Source organism: Pipistrellus kuhlii, unplaced genomic scaffold, assembly GCF_014108245.1.
Source record: "Pipistrellus kuhlii isolate mPipKuh1 unplaced genomic scaffold, mPipKuh1.p scaffold_m20_p_9, whole genome shotgun sequence".
Taxonomy (NCBI): Eukaryota; Metazoa; Chordata; class Mammalia; order Chiroptera; family Vespertilionidae; genus Pipistrellus; species Pipistrellus kuhlii.
In genome coordinates this window covers 34,115,305-34,138,837 of record NW_023425595.1, presented here as the reverse complement: position 1 = coordinate 34,138,837, position 23,533 = coordinate 34,115,305, and the positions used below count along the sequence as shown (strand labels likewise).

General features: G+C 44.1%; 1 protein-coding gene across 2 annotated transcripts in view; it reads right to left on the bottom strand.

Annotated features, from left to right (window-relative positions):
• RNF169 (ring finger protein 169) overlaps positions 1 to 9,837 on the bottom strand; it is a 54,931-nt gene extending 45,094 nt beyond the window's left edge. For both annotated transcript variants that reach the window (XM_036428259.2, XM_045578141.1), the window contains exon 1: positions 9,357 to 9,837. In XM_036428259.2, coding sequence (XP_036284152.1) covers positions 9,357 to 9,816 — 460 coding nt within the window. In that variant the 5' untranslated portion in view covers positions 9,817 to 9,837. The remainder of the gene's footprint in view (positions 1 to 9,356) is intronic.
• Between the last annotated feature and the right edge of the window lie 13,696 nt (positions 9,838 to 23,533).

Sequence of the window (23,533 nt, the reverse complement as noted above, 5' to 3'; positions counted from 1 at the left end):
GTTCATACACTTAAAACTGCAGATTTCCCTCCTACTGCTTTTTCTTCTTCACATATTTATGGAAGAAAATGGGTCATCTGTAGTTTGCATAAACTGGTTAGCTCATTGTATCCATGTATTACTTAGTGGGTAGATTTTGCTACTTACTCAATTTTATTTTTATTTTTTTTTAGTTCATTTCTATTCACATTTTCTACTTATTTCTGAGTCAGGTTATATTTTTTTAGGAAATTGACTATTTTATATAATTTTTCAAATCCATGGGCATAAGGTTTGCCATAGTCTACATTTATGGGCTTTTAAAAATCTTTCTCTTACCTAGAGATGTATTACCTGTTTCACTCCTAACATTATATATGCCTTCTTGTTTTTTCTTTTTCCTTGAACAATTTTGCCAGAGACTTGGCTATCATAAAGATTCTGTTAATTCCTCAATTGGATTTAATTTTAGTTATCTTGTTTTCTATTCAGTGATTTCTGTTATCTTTCCCATCTTCTACTTCCTTTAGGTTTAATCTGCTGTGAGTTTTTTAACTTCTTCAGTTAGCCACTCAATCGTTTTCAGTCTTCAAGTACCTTACAGATTCTAGGACATACATTTTTTCCATATTTCCATCTCTGAAATTGAGATGCTTCCTACCATTGGAATCTTATAATCATTGCCAGCCAGCAGCACTGATGATGCCACTCTCATTGCTTACACAGTTATGAACATAAGATAATTAAAGCAGCAGCTTATAAAAAACTGTATAGTGATTTGCCAATTATCCCTGGTGGCATGGTTGGACAATTGTAACCTCTCAATGTTAACCAATAAAACTTTTACAGACCATCTGAGGAAGAGCTTCAAGTCTCATCTAAAAAACTTTTGTGGATACGTTCTGGCAAGCTCAATAAAGCATTAGCATCAAAACTTGATGGGAGCCGAAACCGGTTTGGCTCAGTGGCTAGAGCGTCCGACTGAAAGGTCCCAGGTTCGATTCCAGTCAAGGGCATGTACCTTGGTAGTGGGCACATCCCCAGTAGGGGGTGTGCTAAGAGGCAGCTGATCGATGATTCTCTCTCATCGATGTTTCTAACTCTCTATCCCTCTCTCTTTTTCTCTGTAAAAAATCAATATAAAAACTTGATGGGAATCAGAAGTTTGAAAGAAAATGCTGGAAATAGCTGTGGAGTAAGTACTTTTAAGAAGTGCTGTCTCACCTGACCAGTGTGGCTCAATGGTTGAGCAATACTATGTAGAAAAACAAAAACATCTATGATTCAGTCGAAAAATGATTTAGAAGAATCAGATCCTGAATATGAGGAAGTCACAGGAGTATTCTAATTTATTACTTCATTTTCTTTTATAAATATATACATGTGATATATTAAATCTACATCTAAATAAATGTATGAGCTCTATTTTAAGTATAAAGTTAAAAAGTCTAAGCTGTAGGAAAACATTGTATTTGGAAAATAATAGTTCATCTTATAAACCAGTGTACCTTAAGAGTCAATGAAATATGATAGAGGAACTTAAATTTTCCTCTTAGTATGGTTTCAGCTGTATTAAATTCTAAATATTTTCCAATTCCCATGATTTTGTTTTTCATTTGTACTTTATTAGAAGTCTAATAAAGGGGTTTGCTTTTTAATTTTCAAACAAGGACTTATAGGTAGGGAAAACTGATTAGATGTTATTAATTTCTAACATTACTGTATTGAGTCAGATAACATGGTTTATATATCAATCTTGAGTATTCGTTGAAACTTTCTTTGGCCTAATTATGTAAATGTCCCACGTTTGTTTAAAAAGAATATATACTAGTATTCTCTAATTTGGGAGGTGTATGTATAGTAGATCAAGTTGTATATCATATTTCTTTTCTTTTAGTGGTTACCCTTAAATTTTTAATATGCATCTGACTGAAAGCCTAAGTTAATCAATATCTCTATCCTCCTCCTGAACTATATATAGACCATTAGAACTCTTTAATGCTGACCAATCCCCAGCTTACATTTTATCCTTGTCTGGTATTTTAATTCCACTTTGGTTTTAGCTCCCATAAATTGTCATAATTATTTTTGTTTTATGTAGTTAATGTTGGCTAAGTTTACCTACCAATTTTTGTTTACCAGGACTTCTTGTATTCTACTCTATCCCCTAAGTTACATTTATTTCTTCCTGAAGTACTTTGTTTAGTATAATAGTTCTTTCAGAAAGTGTAATAAATTCCCTATATTTTTGTTTATATAAAAATATTTTTATTTTGCCCTCACTCTTGAATAACCTAGCTGAGTATAAAATTCAAATTTCTCTCAACACTTGGAAGATAGTCTTCCATTTTTCTCAGGCCTCTCTTGTTAAGAGAGGGCTGCTCACATTCTGTTGCTCCTTTCTGGTAGCTTTTAATAGTGTCTTTGGTTCATTGCAATGTACTTAGCTGTGAGGTTTTGTTTTGCTCATTTAAATTCTGCTAGGAAATCATGAGTCTTAAACCTAAGAATTCATGTCTTTTTAATTCCAAAATACTTTCAAGTCATATCTCCTTACATTCCACATCTCTCTCATTCTATTTTTCTCCTTCTGGAATTAGATGTTGGGTCTTCGTGACCTTTTTTATATCTTCCTTCATCTTAACTGTTTTGCATTCTCAGGATTTCTTCATATCTACCTCCCAGGCTACTGATTTTTTCATCTATGCAGACTAATGCTTAACTTATTCACTGAGCTTTTTAACCTGCATTTTTCATTGTTTAATTTTTTTTTTTTCAAATGTGCCTGTTTCATAAAGTCATATTCATTTCTTTGGATGCCAACTAATTCTTTAATATATTCAGTCACTTAAAATATACTCTTTTAAATTATCTTTCAAACTGCCATTCTATGATCCCAATTCTTGGAGCTATAATCATCTTTTTCGATCTGCTCTTATTTGTGGTAGAAACTGCTTTTTATGTGTGTAATTTTAAACTATAAATTCATCTTCGGTTGGGCTTATTTCTTCTGTAAGAATCCCTTGTGGCCTGAGATAGGGGAGTTCCTCCTGAAGTCTTGTTTTTCTGTTCTCTGGGTGACCCAGGGTTATCACGAGCTTGGAGCCAGCTTTTTAATTTTTTTTTAATACATTTTTATCGAGTTTAGAGAGGAAGGAAGAGGGAGAGAGAGAACTATCAATGATGAGAGAGAATCACCAATTGGTTGCCTCCCACACACCCCACAATGGGGATCGGGCCCGCAACCTGGGCATGTGCCCTGACTGGGAATGGAACAGCGACCTCCTGGTTCATAGATCAACCACAGAGCCATGGGCGTGGAGCCAGCTTTTAGATTTATTTCTCCACATGGGGATACCTGACCCATGTAATATAAAGTCAGATCCCAAATTTGAGTGAGGCATAGGTTTCATGCTTCAATTTCTTAGATAAGCTTTTATTCCATTTCCTCTTTGCATAAAGTGCAGGCAAATCAAGACAGATTTCTTTTATTGACTTGAGCCCACTCTGTCTCCTAGGATGCAACACATCAGATCTCAGACATATGCAGAAGTCTCGGCTTTGGTTCCTTCTTCTACATGGTTAATACGCAATCAGCTAGAAACAGAAAACGAGAAATAACCCCTCACTCCAGCCCTTCACCCGCTTCAGGGCAACACGGCATGAGTTCAGGGCTTACAAAAGTCTGGGGTTTTGGTTTCATTTTTGTTTCTGGAACCTGGAGATTTTCCTCTCTCTCCTACATGCTCTGGAACGTATTTTAAAGAATTTAAATTTTTGTTTGGTATTTGTAGCAGAAGAGCCTTCAGCTTACCTCAGCCATCTTGCTAAAGACATTCCCATAGTTGTGATCTCTCTAAATGCAAAGATGAACTCCTCTTTAAAACTCTCGGGCGGGTCCTCATTCCTTAGCATTGGGCATCCAAAGACCACTATTATCTAGTAACTACTTATTTCTGCCAATTCCACTTCCTTCCACTCTCCCTCAGGTACTCTGTACTTCAACCACTCCTCCTCACAATCCTTTGTTTCATACTCCGATGCTTTTAAATGTAGCACTGTTTTCCCTCTCCCTTATCCTGCCATCATCCATTTACCGAATCTCCATAGTCAGTGTCTGCCTTTCACTGCGGCTGGGTTCTCTTTTTTCGAAAACAGCTAGCATTTGAGCTAAGCATTCTAATAATTCAGCTTTAAAATTAACCTTTCAATTTTGCTATTATTACCATCACCACTTTCATAACAAGGAAACTAAGGTACAGAGAGATTAAGCAATGGCACGTAGTTATACATGGCAGAGCTGGAATTTGAACACAGGCAGTCGGTCTCCAGAACTTGCTCTATTTATACTATACTCCCTTCTACAATTTTACCTCTCCATCTCTGGCCTGCACTACTCAAGCAGCCCCCTGTCTGGACTCCCTTCCTTCACTTTCTACTCACATCTTTCCTTCATATTCCAACCAATAGTGCCTTTCTAAAGCACATTTATGATTATGTAATTCGTTACTTAAAAACCTTTAAGAGCTCAACACTTCCTATAGGATAAGGTCCCAAACTCTTTTAGCATGCCATGCCATGCCCTTCATGACCTAACTTCATGGCAGAAGAAAAAATCTCTCTTCCTCCCCATTCCATCTATATTTAATTTCCTGTCGGAATCTGAATATGTCAAGTGCCCTGTGCCTGCACATGCAGGTTCTTCTGCCTGGCCTGGCCATCCCTTCCGCCCTAACTCGGTGAATTCTTACTCTTTTGTCAACATTCGGCTCAAATGCCTTCATCAGGTTTCCTCCCGACTGTCAATTGTCCCATTCATATACTCTAGCAGTTTTCAACTGGTGTGCCACAAGAATTTTTAAAACATGCAACACCTGACTATTTAGTTAGGGCACTGATCTCTTTTCCCTTAAATGGTTAAAAAAAAAAAAAAAAAAGCCAACACAATCAAAACTGTCCAGTATAAATGAATCAAAATTATAACCATTTATCTTGTCAGATTAGCAAAAAATATTTTTTGGTGTTCTGCAGAATCTTAGTAATTAGTGTGTGCCACGAGATGAAAAAAGTTGGAAATTGCTGCTATACTGTTGGCACCGTGCAGTTACCTCACTTACCACTCTGTATTGTTATTTGATCGGGTGTGTTCTCCCAACCAGACTGTGGAATCTTAAAGAACAGGGACCATATCTTATTCATCATCTTTCTATTGTATTATCTTACACAGCATAAATGTAAGATTCAAAATGCTCACTGAATTAGTGAAATGAAATTTGACACACATATTCTACATCCTACATGCAAGTAAACTCAGATATGGGCAAATTCAAGGGAGGCAACTCCTCCGAGATTAACTGGAAGTTAGACAAGAAATATGAATGAACAAAAATGAATGCCTCCTAACTTCCTGCTGCTCAGTCCTGAATTCTACAGAATGTAACTGTCCCTTCTTAGTGATTAATGCTTACTTGGTGAGGTGATCTCAGCCTGAGTTTTACAAAGCACACAAGTACATGGCAAATATTTCCTGCATTAGTATAACACATAAGGACACTCTCAAAGTCTGGGATATGAGTCAGTAAGAATAAGAAGTTGAGTCATTTTTATACATTTTAAAACAAATCCATACAGGCCAGGGGAATTCCTGTCCTTTTACACTACAATCACATGACTTAATTATTCATTAGTCCTAAATGCAATCTAGGCTGCACATATAGCAAACATTGTCTGCCACATGAGCAAGAAACCAAAACCACTTGTTTTTCACAGAAAGAGAAAAATGCTTAAATGTATAAATGCTAATCTGAAGTGAACAAGGAGTTTGGGGTGGGATAAATGAGGTACTATTCAATTTTTTAAATCTATTCCATTTTTGAAATGCACTTTTAATACTACAAATAGCTACAAATTTTAAACTGCCAATTAAAAAAAATTCATCATCCTCTGCTTAGCTTTTCTCTTTAATGATTACCCATGGTAGAAGAAAAAGAACTGTCCTAAAAATGTCTTGTTTCAAGTTCAAAGGCAGTATAATTTAAAATGAGCATGCTTAATTTCAAATCACAAGGTTAAATGAATTCTTAATATTCGTTAATTATTAACAATGGGGCCTGTTACTGTTGCACATAGCTGCAAACCTACCTATGTACATGTGTGGTAAATTTTCTTTTTTTAAAATCAATGGATGAGAACTGTCTCTAAATTTCGAGCATAAGCTCCAAAAGGGAGAGATCTTTGAATATTTCAACCTTTAATGTCTCCCAAAAACCTAGAACAGTGCCCGGCAAAGAGCAGGCATTCATTGCATACTTGCTGGATATTGCTCCAGATGGTACAAATGCTCTGTATGTCAGTAAATACAATGAGCTGCAGATGCTCAAAGGACGTAAAGTTGAAGTCTGGGTTCCTCTTAAAATGACCACTGACTTAGTCTTCACACACAGTGTTGTACAAATCAACTGATATTATATGCAAAAGCAAATTGACAACATGTATAAGAATAAAAACTTTTACACAGGAATCATTAAGGTTCTGAACTTGAAAGCTTGCCAAGAAGCTGGCAGAAAAACAAAATGTCACCTGTACAACCAAAATTTTCAACAATCGAACTCTTCCTTTCCTTTTTTTTAAAAAAATAGATGATACAAGTACAAAAGAGCCACGAGGCTTCAACATTTTTAACTTATAAGGATTTCACTTAACACCAGTGTATTTACTACAAAATTTCATTTCCAGTAATATAAAGCAGGCCTAACCTTTCTTCTATCAATTGACTGAACTATACCAAAAGAACACTAAAAGCAATACTTCTTAATACACCTGAAATTGCTAATTCTGTTTGTTTTCCACTCCTAAAATTACAATGTAAATATTTATGAAACTGGTATTTTTAGCTTTTCCTATTAAAAGCCATTACGAGCACTTAACTGTGAATTAGACTATATTTTAGCCTTTATTAATGGGTTACCCTTTCAGCCCTTGTTTATTTGTTACTAACTCACGACGGCCTTTAACTGATCAATCTCTTTTCTGTGCTTCATTTCTCTGTTCTGTAGAATGAGGGACCTGAGTTAAAGCAATGATTCTTTTAACCTTCTCTCTGCAAGCACTTGAGAATCTAAGGAAAGCTACCTCTTCATAAAAATGCACATATGCACCTATGTAAAAATTTTATAAGCAATTATTTATAATGGTAAAAAATTGGAAACAACCTCAATGTCCACCAACAGACAGTTAAGTAAACTTAACCATTCAATGAAATCCCTTGCAACTGTGAGTAGAATGAAGAAATCGTCTATGTACTAATATGAAAAAATTTCCATCATTGTTACATGAAAAAAGCAAGTTACAGAACAGTGTGCATATTATATAACCTCTTGTGTAAAAAGATAAAAATATAAAATATATTTTAATTTTTATGTATAAACATAAAGAAATTGCAGAAGAATAAACAAGAATCTTTGGTGGAAGTGGGAAATAAAGATGGGGTAGGAGGAACCTTTTATTGTATACATCCTTACATTATTTGAATTATGTGAATGCATTGCCTTTTAAATAAAAAAAAGTATATATAACCTAAAGAGGTCCAGACAACCTGCTGAAGCTAGAAGGTAATTTCCTGTCCAGCAATTTTTTTCTATAATGCATTAATTTAATAAACATGTAATTATATGCACTTAATGATCTAACAACAAGAAAATTTAAGGAAAAAAAATATTTTTCATTGCGGTACTCATATAAACATATAAAGTAATTGGACACTCGATGGATACTAAGTGACTCAATATATCCTAATTTGGAATCTTGTTTTATATAATCTCCTTAATCACTGATACACTTTGATGAATCTCTTCAAGGGAAACAGTTTGCATAAATCAACAAGCCACATTCCTCCTCGTGATTCAAATTTCAGACTGGATATTTCACAAGGCAGTCCAGGTTTTAGAAATAAAAATAGAAATTTCTTTCCTATTCGACCATATAATCAAGAGGACTAATAAGGGGACCAGAGAAATACTGTCTTATTATTTGGACATAATCTCAGACTTTGAAGCAAATTAAATAGCATATGAGGACATCACACAGCGTCCACAAATTATTTGGCATTTGAGGAGTCCTTCACCCCTGATTTGAGCAGGAAACCAGATGGATATGGTTTTCTTTCCTAGGCGAGTTACTTAACCTCTCTGGGCCTCCATTTCATCTGTCAAATGGAAATAAAAGTATCTATCTCATAAGGACGTTGTGAAGTTTAAACGAGGAAACACAGGAAGGCGAGAGGCAGAAATAAAGAGTGGCAGGTGTCTGACGGCTCAAATCAAAACAAGCTGCATTCTGGGAGCTGTAGTTTCTGGGGACCGCACTTCCTTACACAAGCAATGCCCCCTCTGACGCTCCTAAAATTAACACATGGCAGAACTCCCAAAGAGGGGGGGGGGGGGGGGGGGAGGCGCACATATCTCAGCCTTTCCTGACGATGTCTCCTAGGTAAGCATTTTTTTTTTTTTTTAATCAAAGCAGATGTGTCGACTGGGTGTGTCTCAGAGCCCTAAACTGAGCTACAACTGTTTTGTTTTGTTTTTAAACGGGGCGCTCTGTCAAGAGTGGGCAGGCAGGCTGCAGGAGGTAAGAAGGGCACAGTGGAAGGCAACAGTCCTCACGAAAACTTTGATGGCCTGGATGACAGCAGGAAACCTACACTGCCATGGAGACCAAGCAGCCCCCGCCAACCAATCTGCTTCCCAAGCCTTTACACCCCACCCAGTTTCTTTCCCTCTCCCTTGGGTACCACCGGGGCTCAGTATTAGTGTTACTGCTGGTAAAACCCTGTCACTGCCTGCTTCCTCCCTCTGTGCCAGGCTGTGCTAAACATGCATTTTTTAAAAGATTTTGTGAAAACTGCGCGTAAAGGCTCATTCCCTTAACTCACTTCTGATCTCAAGGTTGAAAAGCTGCCCGCATCACATCCTCAAATCCAACCTGTTCCCTAACTCCAGACAGTCGACCCCTCGCCCTTCCCCCAACACCAACCGGGCCCCCCTGGGGACCCCCCAGATCCCTGGCCCAGCGCCCCCTCCCGCAGCGGCTCCAGCCTGGCCCTCACGAGTTCCCGGAGGCGAGGGCTCCCTCCAAACTTCTGGCTCCCGGAGGGCGCAGGGGCCCCTCCACGTCCATCGCGCCCCTACTTTTCCCCCCAAAGTTCACGATCCAGACACCGATCATGCACTCAGGGCAAAGCCCCGTTCCCACCGCGGGAGAACTCTTCTCCGCGCCCCGCTCCCCTGGGGCCTGGGACCCTCCACCCGCCGGCCGGGCCGGGCCGGGCTGGGGCGCGGCCTCACCCGGACCCCGAGGAGAGGAGGGAGGGGGGGCTCCACCTGGTTCCGCGGGCGCCGCGCGCGGCTCCGGCTCCGGCCTGGGCCCCGCGGCGGCCGCGTCCCCGGCCCCGTCCCGGCGCGGGCGGCAGCGCTCCGGCGGGCGGCGGGCGCGCACCTCGGCGCCGGCCTGGCCGTCGTCGCGGCTCCGACGGCCGGCCCAGCCCGGGCCGCGGGCGCGGCGGGCGCAACCTCGGCACAGCGAGTGGCCGCAGGGCAGGGCGGCCGCCTCCCGCGGGGGCTCCCGGCAGCCCGCACAGCCCGGCTCCTCCGGCGGGGGCGGGGGCGGCTGCAGCGGCGTCGGCGGCGGCAGCACCAGCAGCGTGGGGCCCGAGGCCCGGCCCTGCGCCCCGGGCTTGGCCGCCGCCATCTCGTCGCAGCGGCCCCGCCGGCTCCGCCGCCGGCTCAGCGCCGCCGCGGCGGCCGCGGAAGAGGCCCGGGTGCTCGGACCCGCCGCCGCCATCTTGTTTCCCGTGTGAGGGCGCGTCCGCGGCTGCGAGGGAGAGGCGGGGAGGGCGGGGCGGGAGCGGCGGCGGCTCGTCTGCATATTCATGAGGGGGCGGGGCGTCGGGGCCAGAGAAGGCGCTTCCTGGACTTGGTTGGCGGTAGGTGATACATCATGAATGTCCTTTAGGATAACCCTATATCATGAAAGGCTAATATGCAAATTGTCCCCTCAACCAGAAGTTCAATGTGGGGGGGGAGGATTGACCAGGGGAGAGGGCGGCTCCTACCCCCGCCCCCACCAGCCTGGCCCGACCCCACTCCTGCACAAATGTGTGCACCGGGCCTCTAGTTTATTGTAGTTGCTATACCCTGTCTTCAGCCTCCTTCCTCCTTCAGCAGTCTTTGCAGTTTCCTTTCATGCAACCAAAGGAAGGTGGCAACTGAGTGGGTTTGTTGGGAATTCTGAGTGATGGTAAGCTTTATGAAGTCATTGTGTACCGATTTATCATGCAAGAGCCTCCTAACTGACGCTGAAGCACGTGGGGAGTATGTGAGTTACCCAGAACCCCGTCTCTCCCCCGGCTTCCTTTGACGGGAGGGTAGCCTTTGTGGCCGAGAGTAGGCCTGCTGTGACCAGAAACTAAGGGCCAAAAGTAACAGCTTCTTATCAGTCCTCGTCTTCATATCCTTCTCCAGGTCCTTCCGGGAGCTCCCCTCCTTTGGCTGGAAAAACACTTTCCCGGTTTTTCTCATTCCCTCAGCTCTTTCTCAGACTCCTTTCTTTGAGTCTCTCTCTGTCACACACACACATACACACACACATACACACACACACACACACACACACACCCCGCTCCCCCCACTTCCCCTGTTTGGGCCTTACATGTGGGTGTTCCTCTAGGTCAGGCCTCAGCCTCTTCCCACTCTGCCCCCACCACCACCACCACCACCTCCTGCGCACACGTTCTTCCAGCTGAAATTCCCAAATTGTTACTTGCAGTCTGGACCAGAGTGCAGCCCTGCATGTCCAGCTGCCTGATGGAAATGCCATCCTGGATGTCTGCATCTCTGACTACAAAGCTGAAGTCGCTGTGTTGTTTTTTCCTCACCCTCCTTTCCAAACAGCTCTTCTTCTTTTCCTCATTCTCTTAAAGGGACTCTCCTCCCAGTTCCTCAAGTTCCAAACCTAGTCACCTTTACTTCTCCACCATCTCCCATGCCTGTCCGCTTCTTAGTTCTGTCGTTCTCCCACCACCATGGCTATTTTCTCACTTATCCTCTCTGTATGCCTCTCCCACTGCTCAATCTGGGTCTCGTCATCTCTCACCTAAGACGATGGCAGTAATTTCTTTCGATAGATTGTCTTCCTGCCCACAGCCTCTCTTCCTCCAGCCCATCTCCCACAGCTCTCCGAGTTGCTTTCTAAAAGACAGCTCTGACCACATCATCCCTCGCTGGGCTGGTCCCTGGGTGAGGTGCTCAGAATCGGACGCCAATCCCCATTACGGATGCAGAGGGCATGGGAGAAAGAACGGCCCCCCTCTGATATACCTCTGCTCTAGCAATTCTCCCATCCTCTTGTGTGTTTTTTCATTTTTATTTTTTTCGTTGTTTGTTTGTTTGCACTAAAGTCGTTTTGGAGCAGGAAGGCATTGAGAAAATGGCATTTCCTTTTGGGAATCTTCATAAGAAAACACAAGTTTTGTAAGGAGAGCAACGGTCTAAAGCAGCAACACAATTGCAAGGAAAGGCATCAGAGGCCTGGATTTCCACGGGATTGTCCGGAAACAGTGCCCGAGGTGGTGGTAAACCAATCCAAGGCGGAGAGCAGGAAGGAAAAAAAAAGAAAGAAAGAAAGAAAGAAGTGGATTCCCAAGATGAGAACCAGATGGCTGCAGAACAGTCAAGAATTGAAGAAGGGTCAATGAGTAATTGAAGCAAGGCTTGTGTTTACAGAGGCCCAGACAGTCAGAGTCCTGCCAAGTGCAGAAGGATGGCCTCGGCCGCACTGTCCTTTGTCCAGGGGTCCTCCTCGTTTCACCCCCCACTTGCGGTTCTTGAGGACTCTGCCCAGATTCTGACAGCGGAGGCCTGTGGTCTGGAGATGAAGCCAGCTACCATTAGAAGCAGGGCCCTTGGGGTGGGCTGTCCGCTCCTGACCGCCGGGGGCTCTTCACCAGAAGCCTGTTTGCTGCTGGAGGAGCTGAGCCAGAAGTGTGGTATGCTTTCTCGGAGACAAATAAAGACAGGAAGTGCCACTTTGCGGAGGGGAAAAAGCAAGAGGTCTGGACAGCGCTCTCTCAAAAGCCAGGAGATCTGGGGTTGGTCCTGGCTCCATCACCCCTTTCATGACCTCCTTGTGTGTAATTTCAAACAGGTAACTTTTTTTTTAACCTCTTGGCCTCAGTCTCCTCATCTTTAAAGCAAGGCTGTTGGAATTCAGCAGTTCTCAACCTGGGGTGCACCACACAAAGAGACACACAACCCACACACACACACACACACACACTCACTCACACACACTCACACATACGCTAAGGTGACCAGACGTCCCTCCCGCTTTTGGCAGGACAGTCCCGATTTTTAACAATTTGTCCAGCGTCCTGCGGCGTTTTTAAAAAGTCCTGATTTTTGGAAAGATTCTTTTAAATCTTTTGGACTTTTTTAAAATGCCATGGGGCGCGGGACAAATTGTTAAAAATCGGGACTGTCCCACCAAAAGCGGGACGTCTGGTCACCTTAACATACGCCCAAGTCCCACCTCAGACCTACTGAGATCACCAACAGATCAATTCAAAGGTCTCCTCCTGTCCTAGCATTCTAGAAGTCTGACTCCCAACTTCCAGTCCCTTCTCTCCTCCATGGCTGCTGCCAAAGGAGTCTCACGAAGGCAGGCGCTGTGAAGGAAGACAAGGCCACTGTAAGAAATCTGGAGAGCCCTAACTGGTTTGGCTCAGTGGATGGAGCGTGGACTCAAAGGTCCCAGGTTTGATTCCCGTCAAGGGCATGTACCTTGGTTGTGGGCATAGTCCCGGCGAAGAGTGTGCAGGAGGCAGCAGATCGATGTTTGTCTCTCATCGATGTTTCTAGCTCTCTATCCCTCTCCCTTTCTCTCTGTAAAAAAAAAAAAAAAAAAAAAAAAAAAAAAAAATATATATATATATATATATATATATATATATATTTTTTTTTTTTTTTTAATCTGGAGAGTTATTCGCTCTGTGTGGAAATGAGGGAGACGGGGATGGTTCTAACACGTCAAGCCCAGGAGCCTGGGATTATGATCCTCGTTGACAACTGGCAAAAAAAAGGAAAGGCGGTCTTAAAAAAGGAGGACACGGTCAGCATTTTGTTTAGTTTTGTTTCCCATCAGCACCTAAGCCTTCTTTCTGTTTGGGAGAATGCCCCATTCTCTGCATTATTGCTGAGAGCAGGGAGGCTGAAGCAGGGAGATACTGGTCTCCCTGTCCCGAAGCGGCCAGGACGTGACATCTGACCTAGGCTCGGCCGCCCGGCCGCTCCCCTCTGAGCTTTGAATCTTCAGAGAACTGCAAAGACAGACGGACAAGTTCAGAATCACTCAGAGCAGCAGAGGCAGTGAGTGCTCAAGTACCGTGGGCCCCTCGGAGGCCGCGTTCCTGCCCAAGGATGGTGGCCAGGTCCACTTGTTTCCGATGTATGGCCTTGGCTGTGGTGCCTGCTGCCTGGCCCGTCTGGGCGATCACCCATTTTCCCTATCCAACCCTCCAGCCTTCCCCTCTATAGTTTGTATCGTTTCAGCACATTTCCCCCTTTTTTTTCAATTACAAATTCTGTTTGTTGTTTGCATCAAAGTACTCTGCCTGAGCCACTGGCTTGTTGTTGTTTTCTTGGTTTTTTTTTTTTTAAATATATTTTATTGATTTTTTACAGAGAGGAGGAGAGAGGGATAGAGAGCTAGAAACGTCGATGAGAAAGAAATATCGACCAGTTGCCTCTTGCACAACCCCTACCAGGGATGTGCCCGCAACCAATGTACATGCCCTTAACTGAAATCGAACCTGGACCTTCAGTCCGCAGACCGATGCTCTACCACTGAGCCAAACCGGTTTCGGCTGGCTTGTTGATTTTGAAGGGTCGCCTGAAAATGCTTGCAAAGGCTACGTTGTAAATTACAAAACAACCCGACAAGCCTGCGTGTCACAGGTTGTGTCTTTCTGAAGCCTCCCCTGCACCACAGGCCACCGTGGCACGGAGGGTCCCCGGACCCACTGTAACGCCGCCCTCCAGGGTGCCAGCTGGAACAGGTGGCAGTGCGGCCAGCCGGCCGCGCTGCCAGTGCTTCCTCTCCAGCCGCTTTCGCTCTGCCCCTCCTGTCGAACTTCCTGAGGATTGCTCTGCAGCCCAAGTTCCCTGCCATCCTTCTCACGGTGTCTTCCTAGATAGCTCTCCCTGGTCCACACCACCTCTCTCCCTTCTGCACCCCTCATTCACAGCACCCCAAACTTCCTCCTCCACTCTCCCCCTAGCAGGGGGCGCCAGCTTCTCCCTGCTGGACTGAGAAACCCCCTAGGTGAAGGAAGACAGGCCGTTCTCCTGTCCCAGACCCAAGCACCCCTTCTCGCTAACCGGGCCCTGAGTCCATCCGGAGACCGCACACGTCGAGGAAGGAGGAGGCTCAGTCTCTCAGACCGCACCGGCACCACCTCTCCTTTTCCTTCCTCTTCTCTTCTGGTGGCATCTTCTTCCTGTCCTCAGATTTCCCCTGGAGACGTGGCCCCTTCCCTTCTGCTTTCACGATTCTTGCTATACCATTACTCATCTTCAATTCCTTCCCTTTCGTTGCAGAGGAAGTAGTGCTTTTTGCAATGCTAAACCTTCTAGCCCGTCACCTTTCCAGCATCCTCCAGATTCTTCCCCAACACTCTAAAAGTACAAGCAAGTCTTGATCCCTCACCCCCTGAAGAGAACAGTTTAATGGAGAGGCACAATTAATAAATAATTGTAACAGGAGAAAAAAAAAAAAAAAAAGAATTGTAAGCCGAAACTGGTTTGGCTCAGCGGTAGAGCGTCGGTCTGCGGACTGAAAGGTCCCAGGTTCGATTCCGGTCAAGGGCATGTACCTTGGTTGCGGACACATCCCCAGTAGGGGGTGTGCAAGAGGCAGCTGGTCGATGTTTCTCTCTCATCGACATTTCTAGCTCTCTATCCCTCTCTCCTCCACTCTGTAAAAAATCAATAAAATATATTAAAAAAGAAAACAAAACAAAATTTTAAAAAAAAGAATTGTAACAGAATTGCAAGCTCTATCACTAAGACACATATAAGGTGCTAAGGAAGCAGAGGAGAAAGTTGGGGAGGGGGTTGGAAAGGGTTCACGGAGGAGTGGATATCTGAGCTCTGTTTTGAAAGATGAGCAGGAGGAGTTCACCAGTCAGGGGAAGGCACTCCAGGCAGAGGGAAAACAAGGGCAGAGGCACAAAGGTACAACCGTTCGGGATCTGCGTGGTAAGGAATTCAGTGTGGCTACAATACAGAGTTGGACAAGAGGCTAGAAAATTGGGGAAGAAAAAAAACTAGAATATATTGAGCAACTACCATGTGCTAGTGGCTGCTAAGCAATAATATATCTCATTTAAACCAAACATAACCCTGTAAGATTGACATATTAGTTCCATTTTATAGAGAAATAAACTTGGGATATTGGGGAACATTACAAGGTTTTAACATTTGGACCAAGGAAGTGTTACATATGAATTTGAATTTTATAAGAATAGCTCTCAGCCTTATAATTATCATGGAGTTGAGCTATCATTGGAAAAAATATATAGTGCAGCTAACAGCCATTCATTTAACAACCATTTATTGAGCACCTACCATGTTGCAGGATAAGGCGGGTGCTGAGAACTCAGCAGTGAACAAAGCAGGCAAGATGTGGATGCTGAGCCTGGCTGTGAGAACAGTATTTGACACATTCCAGATGCTGTGGAATGAATGAATGTTATCTTCTTAGTTATGCCTTTAACATCTAGCAAGGTCCAAAGTACAGTGCATTGCCAAAAAGAAAACTGTTTAACAAGCACATTAGTGGAGAAAAATAGTTCTTTAATTTCTTTCAATGTCCCCTCTAGATAACTATCTACCCACCTACAATCCGTCTGTCTGTCTGCACCTCCCTCCCATCCCCTTGGTCGTCCCTCCTCTCCCCCCTACCCTCAGAGTCTCTGTCCTTCCTCAAGGCTCTGGCCTAGTATTATATTTCAAGCAAGCAATAATTGCTTTGTTGACATAGTGATTCTTTTTTTTTTTTTTAAGGAATAGAGGTAACTTTAAGAAGTCGTTAAGTTCTCAAAGATCATACTTATATGAAAAAAAAAAAGTCCTTTGAGTTCAACACACAGAGAGTGAGGAAATAAATGAGCAAATGGCCCTCCCCTAAACCCACTTCAGAGAAACAGCCAAAACACAAACCTGTCTCTGCTAGTTTGGCCACCTGCCCCATTCCAGCGGAGTCTATCTCTCTTTCCCATCTCCTCAAAGAAATGCTATTCCCTTCGCTTTGCCTACCAGGGGTCCTCAAACTTTTTAAAGTGGGGGCCAGATCACGGTCCCTCAGAGAGCTGGAGGGCCGGACTATATGAACTACTAATTCCTACTGTAACACCTCGGCTGCGCTCACTGCCCAAAAAACCTGGTGGGCCGGATCAGACTCCTCTGCAGGCCGCATGTGGCCGCATGTGGCCCGAGGGCCGTAGTTTGAAGACGCCTGCTAGACCCAGTGCCCCAGAAGGAGCTCATGACCCTACTCCAGGAGAGAGGGGGAGGGAGAAAACCCCCACTTTGTCATAAATAAATAGATATTTATGCTGACCAGGATGAAGAATTGGCCTCAGATGAGAGCCCTGTGACGGAGTCAGAAGAACAGGTCAGGAGGGGCTCACGAAACAGCCTCCCAAAGATTGACTGACTTCCTCTAGTTAGGAAATAGATAGAAGGCGGGTTCTGCTGGAGACTGAGCACAGAGAGCACGGCCTCCCAAGTTCCTTCGTCCTGAAGGAAGACGGGATCCTGTGCCAAGTGACTAGTGAGGAACCTGATTGGATCTCTTCTCCAGCGGCCATCGTCCTGCAGTTCCTTTTGTTTCCTAGCCTCCAGGCTCTGCTATCTCCCTTCATTCCTGCCAAAAGCCCTAAGGGCGGCTCCCAGGACTGTGATGCCGCTGAGAGACCAGCAGGGGGCAAGCTAACACTACTGAGCTCTCCCCAAGGTCTCTTCTACACTGTTTCCAAGGAGCCAAACTCCGAATGTCGTAGCTTGAACCGGATTTAGAAAAATTGCAAAGGCTTCTGATCAAACCTCTTCATTTACAAAGAAAAAAGAAAAGAAAAGAAAAAAAAAAACCGAGGTCTTCAGGAGGGAAATAATTTGTCAAAGCTGCATAGTAGGAACCAGTAACCAAGTCTTCTGGCTTCCCCAGTCCTCTACATGTTCTATCACACTAGCTACTGCTATCTCCTGTTTAATTTTAGAACACACCGGTTTGTAACGGTATCTTGTCTATGTAATAGACGGGTCGCTTCAATTAGCTTATAAGTCCTCAGGACCAAGGGCCATGCTTTGACTCGTATTGTACATCTTCTCCAGCACCTAGCACATGGCTGGCTCTAATACCAGATGGAGGATTTCAACAAATAATTGTGAAGCTTGCTAAGCGGAAAGCCCGGCAACAGTTCCTGAGAACACGTGGATGGCAATATACTGTCCCTGCCCTCAAGGAGGTGACTATCTAGGGGAGAAAACAGATATGCCAGTGAACAGCTATAAATCAGGAAGGGAGTTTGTGGCAGTGGTGCCGGCAAAGCAGTAGGGAAGCACAGAAGAGGAGGTGTCTGGCTATCTGGATACAAAACTGGGCCCTAACGGAAAAATGAGAACTCAGCAGAAGAAGGCATGGGAATTCCAAATAGAAGGAACAGCTGAGTAAGTCCAAACACAGAGACATGAGAACATGGTGTGTTAGGTGCAAATGATTGCTTCCCAGTAGCTGGTGCATAGTGTGCATAAGAGTTGGAGTAGAGAAGGGAGTAGGAAATAAGGAAGTTTGAGATCAGCGATAAAGTTGACATCCATTCATTTACTCAAGTACCCCCATGTGCCATGTAGCACCACTGTTGGTAATGAGGGTTGTGAGATGAATAAAAATGAAGGTTGTAATAATAACTATAAAAATACCACTGTGATTGGATTCCAAGGATGTGGAGTCTTGAGTTTAAGGGTTTTTCCCCCTCACATAAATCAGATAATCCAGATAAATATTCTGTTCTTTATTTTCATTTATTTAAAATAAGTAAGCCTTATGTGCTAGGCACTATTCTAGGAACTAGTAAGATAGCAGTGATCAAGAATTAAGGTCCAAGCTGTCATGGAGCTTTTATGTTCATGAGAAAGGCAGGTAACATACGAGTGAAGAAATACATTTCTGATCATGGTAAGTGACACGAAGGGAATCAAACAATGCAACAAGTCCTGGCTGGGTAGCTCAGTTGATTAGAGTGTCATGCCCATATACCAAGGTTTCTGATTCTATCCCTGCTCGCTCTCCCTCTCTCTAAAAAAATCAATGAACTTTTAAAAATCCTTTTTAAAAAGCACAAGGCAATATGGTAGAAAGTGATGGGGACATTATGAGGTAGGTTGGGCCAGCAACACCTCACCAAGGAGGCGGCATTTGAGCTGAATGAAGTGTCAGTCAGGGAAAAGGCTGAGGGGAGAACATTGCAAGCAAGAGAAACCTCAAGAGCAGAGACCCTGCAGAGGATCCAGACAGCATAGTGTGCCAGAAAGAAGGCTGGTGCGTTAGAACAGAACAGGCATAAGAAGAACAGCCAAAGTCTGAGGGTAGGCAGAGGTCAGGTCGTGGAGGGTCTTACAAAATGTGGCATAGGGGTTGGATTTTATTCTGAGTGCAATGGAGAAGTTTTAAGTAAGGGAGGGACCTTGGAGAAGTTTTAAGTAAGGGAGTGACATGATCTGATTTTTATTTTTATTTTTATTTTATTTATTTATTTTTAAAATATATTTTATTGGTTTTTTACAGAGAGGAACAAAGAGAGATAGAGTTAGAAACATCAATGAGAATCAACTATCAGCTGCCTCTTGCACACCCCCTACTGGGGATGTGCCCACAACCAATGTACGTGCCCTTGACCGGAATCGAACCTGGGACACCTCAGTCCACAGGCCGACGCTCTATCCAGTTAGCCAAACTGGTTTGGCCTGATTTGTATTTTTTTTTTAAAATATATTTTATTGATTTTGTACAGAGAGGAAGGGAGAGAGATAGAGAGCTAGAAACATCGATGAGAGAGTCATCGACCAGCTGCCTCTTGCACACCCCCCACCGGGGGTATGCCCGCAACCAAGGTACATGCCCTTGACCGGAATCGAACCCGGGACCTTTCAGTCCCCAAGCTGACGCTCTATCCATTGAGCCAAACCGGTCTCGGCCTGATTTGTATTTTTAAAGCTGACTCTGGTGGCTCTTCTTTCCCACCTTTGGGTGGGTGTAGTACCTGCCGCCATCAGGCTGTGGGACCCAAGGTATTTGGCACTGTTCTCTGGCACTCTAACCTCCATCTTCACAGACTCGTGGGAAGAAGTCTCTGAGGACAAACTGCTTTTGAAAGTCCCCCTGCGTGAGGGGGAGGCAGGAACAGGAGCAGGAGCCGAAGCCCTGTTCTCGGCGCTGGGTTCGTGGTGACACCTGCAGTGGAGGAGACTCTGGTCGGTGGCAGAGCTTAGGACCTGGATGAGGGATGATCTCACTCCACGTCTTCCACGGAAGACACGTTATGCCCACGCAGCTTCCCTCATGGGGGCTCTGTGACATTAAGGGCTCTGTGTCCCTTCATCCTGGTTCCTGACACCTCCTCCATCAGAATGTCTGTGTGCAGTTTGTCCTGGGAAAAGAGGGCCCATTGAGAGAGAGAAAAGGCTTGGGAATATTCACATAGTCACAGAAGAACCCACACAAATTAATACAGGATCTTCTTAAAGTGAACCTCGCTTTAAGAAAATCCATTAAGTTGTTCATAAAGATATTGAGTACCCACGGTTTACCAGGCATTACTTGGGGGTGCTGAGGCTCATTCTCCATTCTACAGACATTTATTTAGGCCAACTGTATGCCCAATATCTGGAGATCCAACGGAAGAAATTCTAAAATAATAGTGTGTTTTAAGTAAACTAGAGGCCTAGTACATTCTGTACTGGTGGGGTCCCGTCCCTCAACTTGGCCTGTGCCCTCTCGCAATCTGGGATCCCTCGGGGGATGTCGGACTGCTGGTTTCAGCCAGATCCCCACAGGCCAGGCCAAACCAGCAGCCCGACATCCTCCAAGGGATATAGTAGTGCGGGAAGCTACAGGCAGTGGGAGAGGAGCCCAAGCACTGGCTGGGTGCCTCATTGCTCCTGCTCATCCTGGCCCCACTGTGCCTGCGGCCACCAGCCACCACCACACTAGGAGGTGGGAGAGGATCACTCTGTGCAGCTGAACTCGCCAGCCAGCCGTGAGCCTAGAATCTGGCACCTGTCAGTCAGGTCAGCTGAGAGGTGCTCCCACTATGGGAGCACACTGACCACCAGGGGGCAGCTCCTGCATTGAGCCTCTGCCCCTGGCAGCCAATGCACATCATAGTGACTGGTCAAACAGTTGACCGGTTGCTTAGGGTTTTATATAGATAGGTATTAATATTTGTTACATGGCTTAGTAACTCTGACCTGGCTGAAGAGAATCTCCCTTTTTAGGACATTGTCAAGTAAAGGCAGTATATGGCACCTATCTACCTAATAAAAGAGTAACATGCTAATTGACCGTGCCTTCGTGACACCCACCAGCCAATCAGGAGTGGATATGCAAATTAACCCAGCAAAGGTGGTGGGTTAATTTGCATATGCAGGCACAGAGCAGTTGTGGATGGGGCGGGATACTTGATCCAATGATGATGGAGGCATTTCACACCACCCTAACTGTTCCGGGCCTCTGGGCTGTGTGGGAAGGCAGAAAGGTGGCTCCAGCCAGAGCCAAAGCAGTGCCGGCAGCCAGGGAAAGGAATGCCCATTCTTGCACAAATCTTCGTCCATCAGGCCTCTAGTAGTTAATATAGTGTATTGCATATTTAAATGTTGCTAAGAGATTATATCTTAAAAGTTATCACAAGAACCCTGACCACTGTGGCTCAGTTGGTTGGAGCCTCATCCTACAGACCAAAAGGTTTGATCCCTGGTTGGGGCACCTATGGGAGACATCCAACCAATGTTTCTCTCTCATATTTTTCTCTCTTAACATCTCTATCTCTATCTCCTTATCTCTCTCATTCCTCCTTCCTCTCTCTAAAATCAACTTTAAAAATCATATCCTCCATCAAGAATTTAAAAATAAAATAAAAAGTTACCACACACACAAAAAAAAATCTGTAACTCTGTGATGACAAATGTTAACTAAACTTATTGTGCTGATCATTTCACAATATATACATATATTATATTATAAATGTGAACTAATATAATTTTGTATTAATTAGGCCTCAATTTTATCATTAAAAAAAATAACCAAAACTGGCTTGTAAAGGCTCAGGACAGTTGAATGTTAAATTTTCAGGAATTTTGCCGAAACCAGTTTGGCTCAGTGGATAGAGCGTCGGTCTGTGGACTGAAAGGTCCTGGGTTCGATTCCGGTCAAGGGCATGTACATTGGTTGTGGGCACATCCTCAGTAAGGGGTGTGCAAGAGGCAGCTGGTCGATGTTTCTCTCTCATTGATATTTCTAGCTCTCTATCCCTCTCCCTTCCTTTCTGTAAAAAAATCAATAAAATATATTTTTTTAAAATTTTTTTCAGGAATTTTGCAAGCTGGTTGTTAAACACAATCATTACTAAATATTAAATTATATAAACCATAAGTCAAAATAGTCAAACTCATCACCTCCTAATTATTTCACTATATTTTAATAACCAATGTTCTTGAAATTGTTTACATCTGTTGTACTTGTATGATGGAAATACTCCATAGTGGAGTCCTACTGTACATCTCAACCTCACATCCAATGATGTCACATTGGTAGCTTGAAATTGGCCATGGAGGGAGTATTTATACCATGGAGACTGGCAATTACTATAAAACAAGGACTTTTTCCCCCTTAGAAAACTGGTTGTTAAACACACCACTGATGGAGAGTCTCTATTATGTAGTATTAGATTAACTCTTGTGGTGCATCTGCTTTTGTTTTTACATTTTAATATATTTTTAAATTGATTTTAGAGAGGAAGGGAGAGGGAGAGATAGAAACTGGAATCATGACAGCGTTATTAAATCAGCTGCCTCCTAGTTGCCTCACACTGGGGACCAAGCCCACAACCTGGCCAGGAATCTAACTGTGTCATCCTGGTTCATAGGTCGGTGCTCAACCACCTAGCCACACTGGCCGGGCAGTGCCTCTGCTATTAGAACCTTCCAGAACTAAGTGGGCTGGGTTCAGAAGTCTTCTCCTCCACACCGATCTCTACAGCCTATTGCCATGTTAATGTTACACAATCGAGCCTGCAGCCCACGAGGAGGCCTTCCACCCGCAAATAACATGTCTCAAGAGGACTATTTGAAGGAACAAGGACATTTTTCAACAAACCTTTATTTAGTAGCTACTGTGTGCAAAGCTGTGTGCTGAAGACTAGGGGAGATATTAGAATCTAATAATTAGATAAATAGTAGTCTGTGTTCTCGGGGAACTCACTTTAGAGTAGGTGAGTGCAAGCAAAAGAGCTCACACATTTGAAGAAAGAGCGAACTTAATGTGGCATGAAGGGTCCAAGGACTAGAACGGGGAAGGAGTAGAGTACAGAGTAGAGAAGAGCTCTCAAAAGGCAGAAGGGGTTGGCTTGCTGTGTGCAGCCCTGGGGACAGAGCTGGGGCAGAGGCGGGGAGTCCAAGAGAATCAGATTTCAGCTAACTTTTTAGCAGAGCTGTCCAACAGTGCTCTGGGCTGCCTGGGAAGGCAATGAGTGAGTTCCCCAAGGGGGAAGCAAGCCGTCCCAGACAAACCTGGTGCAATAAATTGCTATGCATAGATAAAAATTTTTTGGAAGAATTTATCAAATAGTATTGCTTAAAGGCTATGAGATAATATGTGGAAAACCATCTTCAACAGCAATTCTATAGGAGACACAGAGACTTTCCTCAAGTGCTTGTTCACGTCAATCATTAATTAAAACTGAAGGCAATAGGGATGCTGTAAGCCCTCCCATGAAAGAACAATATCTTTCAAACCACTGAGGTCTACACTCATTCATGAAGCGATTATTCATTCGGTATCTTTGTGTATCAGGGACTTTACTAAGTGCTGGAAATATAGATAGAAGTGAAAGAGATCCCTGCCCTCACAGTGCAGAGTAGAAATGCAAATAAATATTTACACTCCAGTAGCTACAATACAAAATGGTACCAAAAAAAAAAAATCACTTTGCTAAGGGGATCCAGAGAAGGCCTCAGAGGAGAAGCGATTCAGAGCTGACCCAAAGTCTAGGCTCCTTGTATTGGACCCCCTTTGCCAGAGTGGAATAGAAGGAGGGTGGAGGGGGATGAAGAGAGTTGACTTTGAAGAGTAAAAAGGGATTCACTTAATGAAGGAGGAGAAAGTCGGGCAGAAGGAAAGCACAGGAAGCTATGGAGGCACGGAAATGAGATGCCGTTTGGGGCGGTGA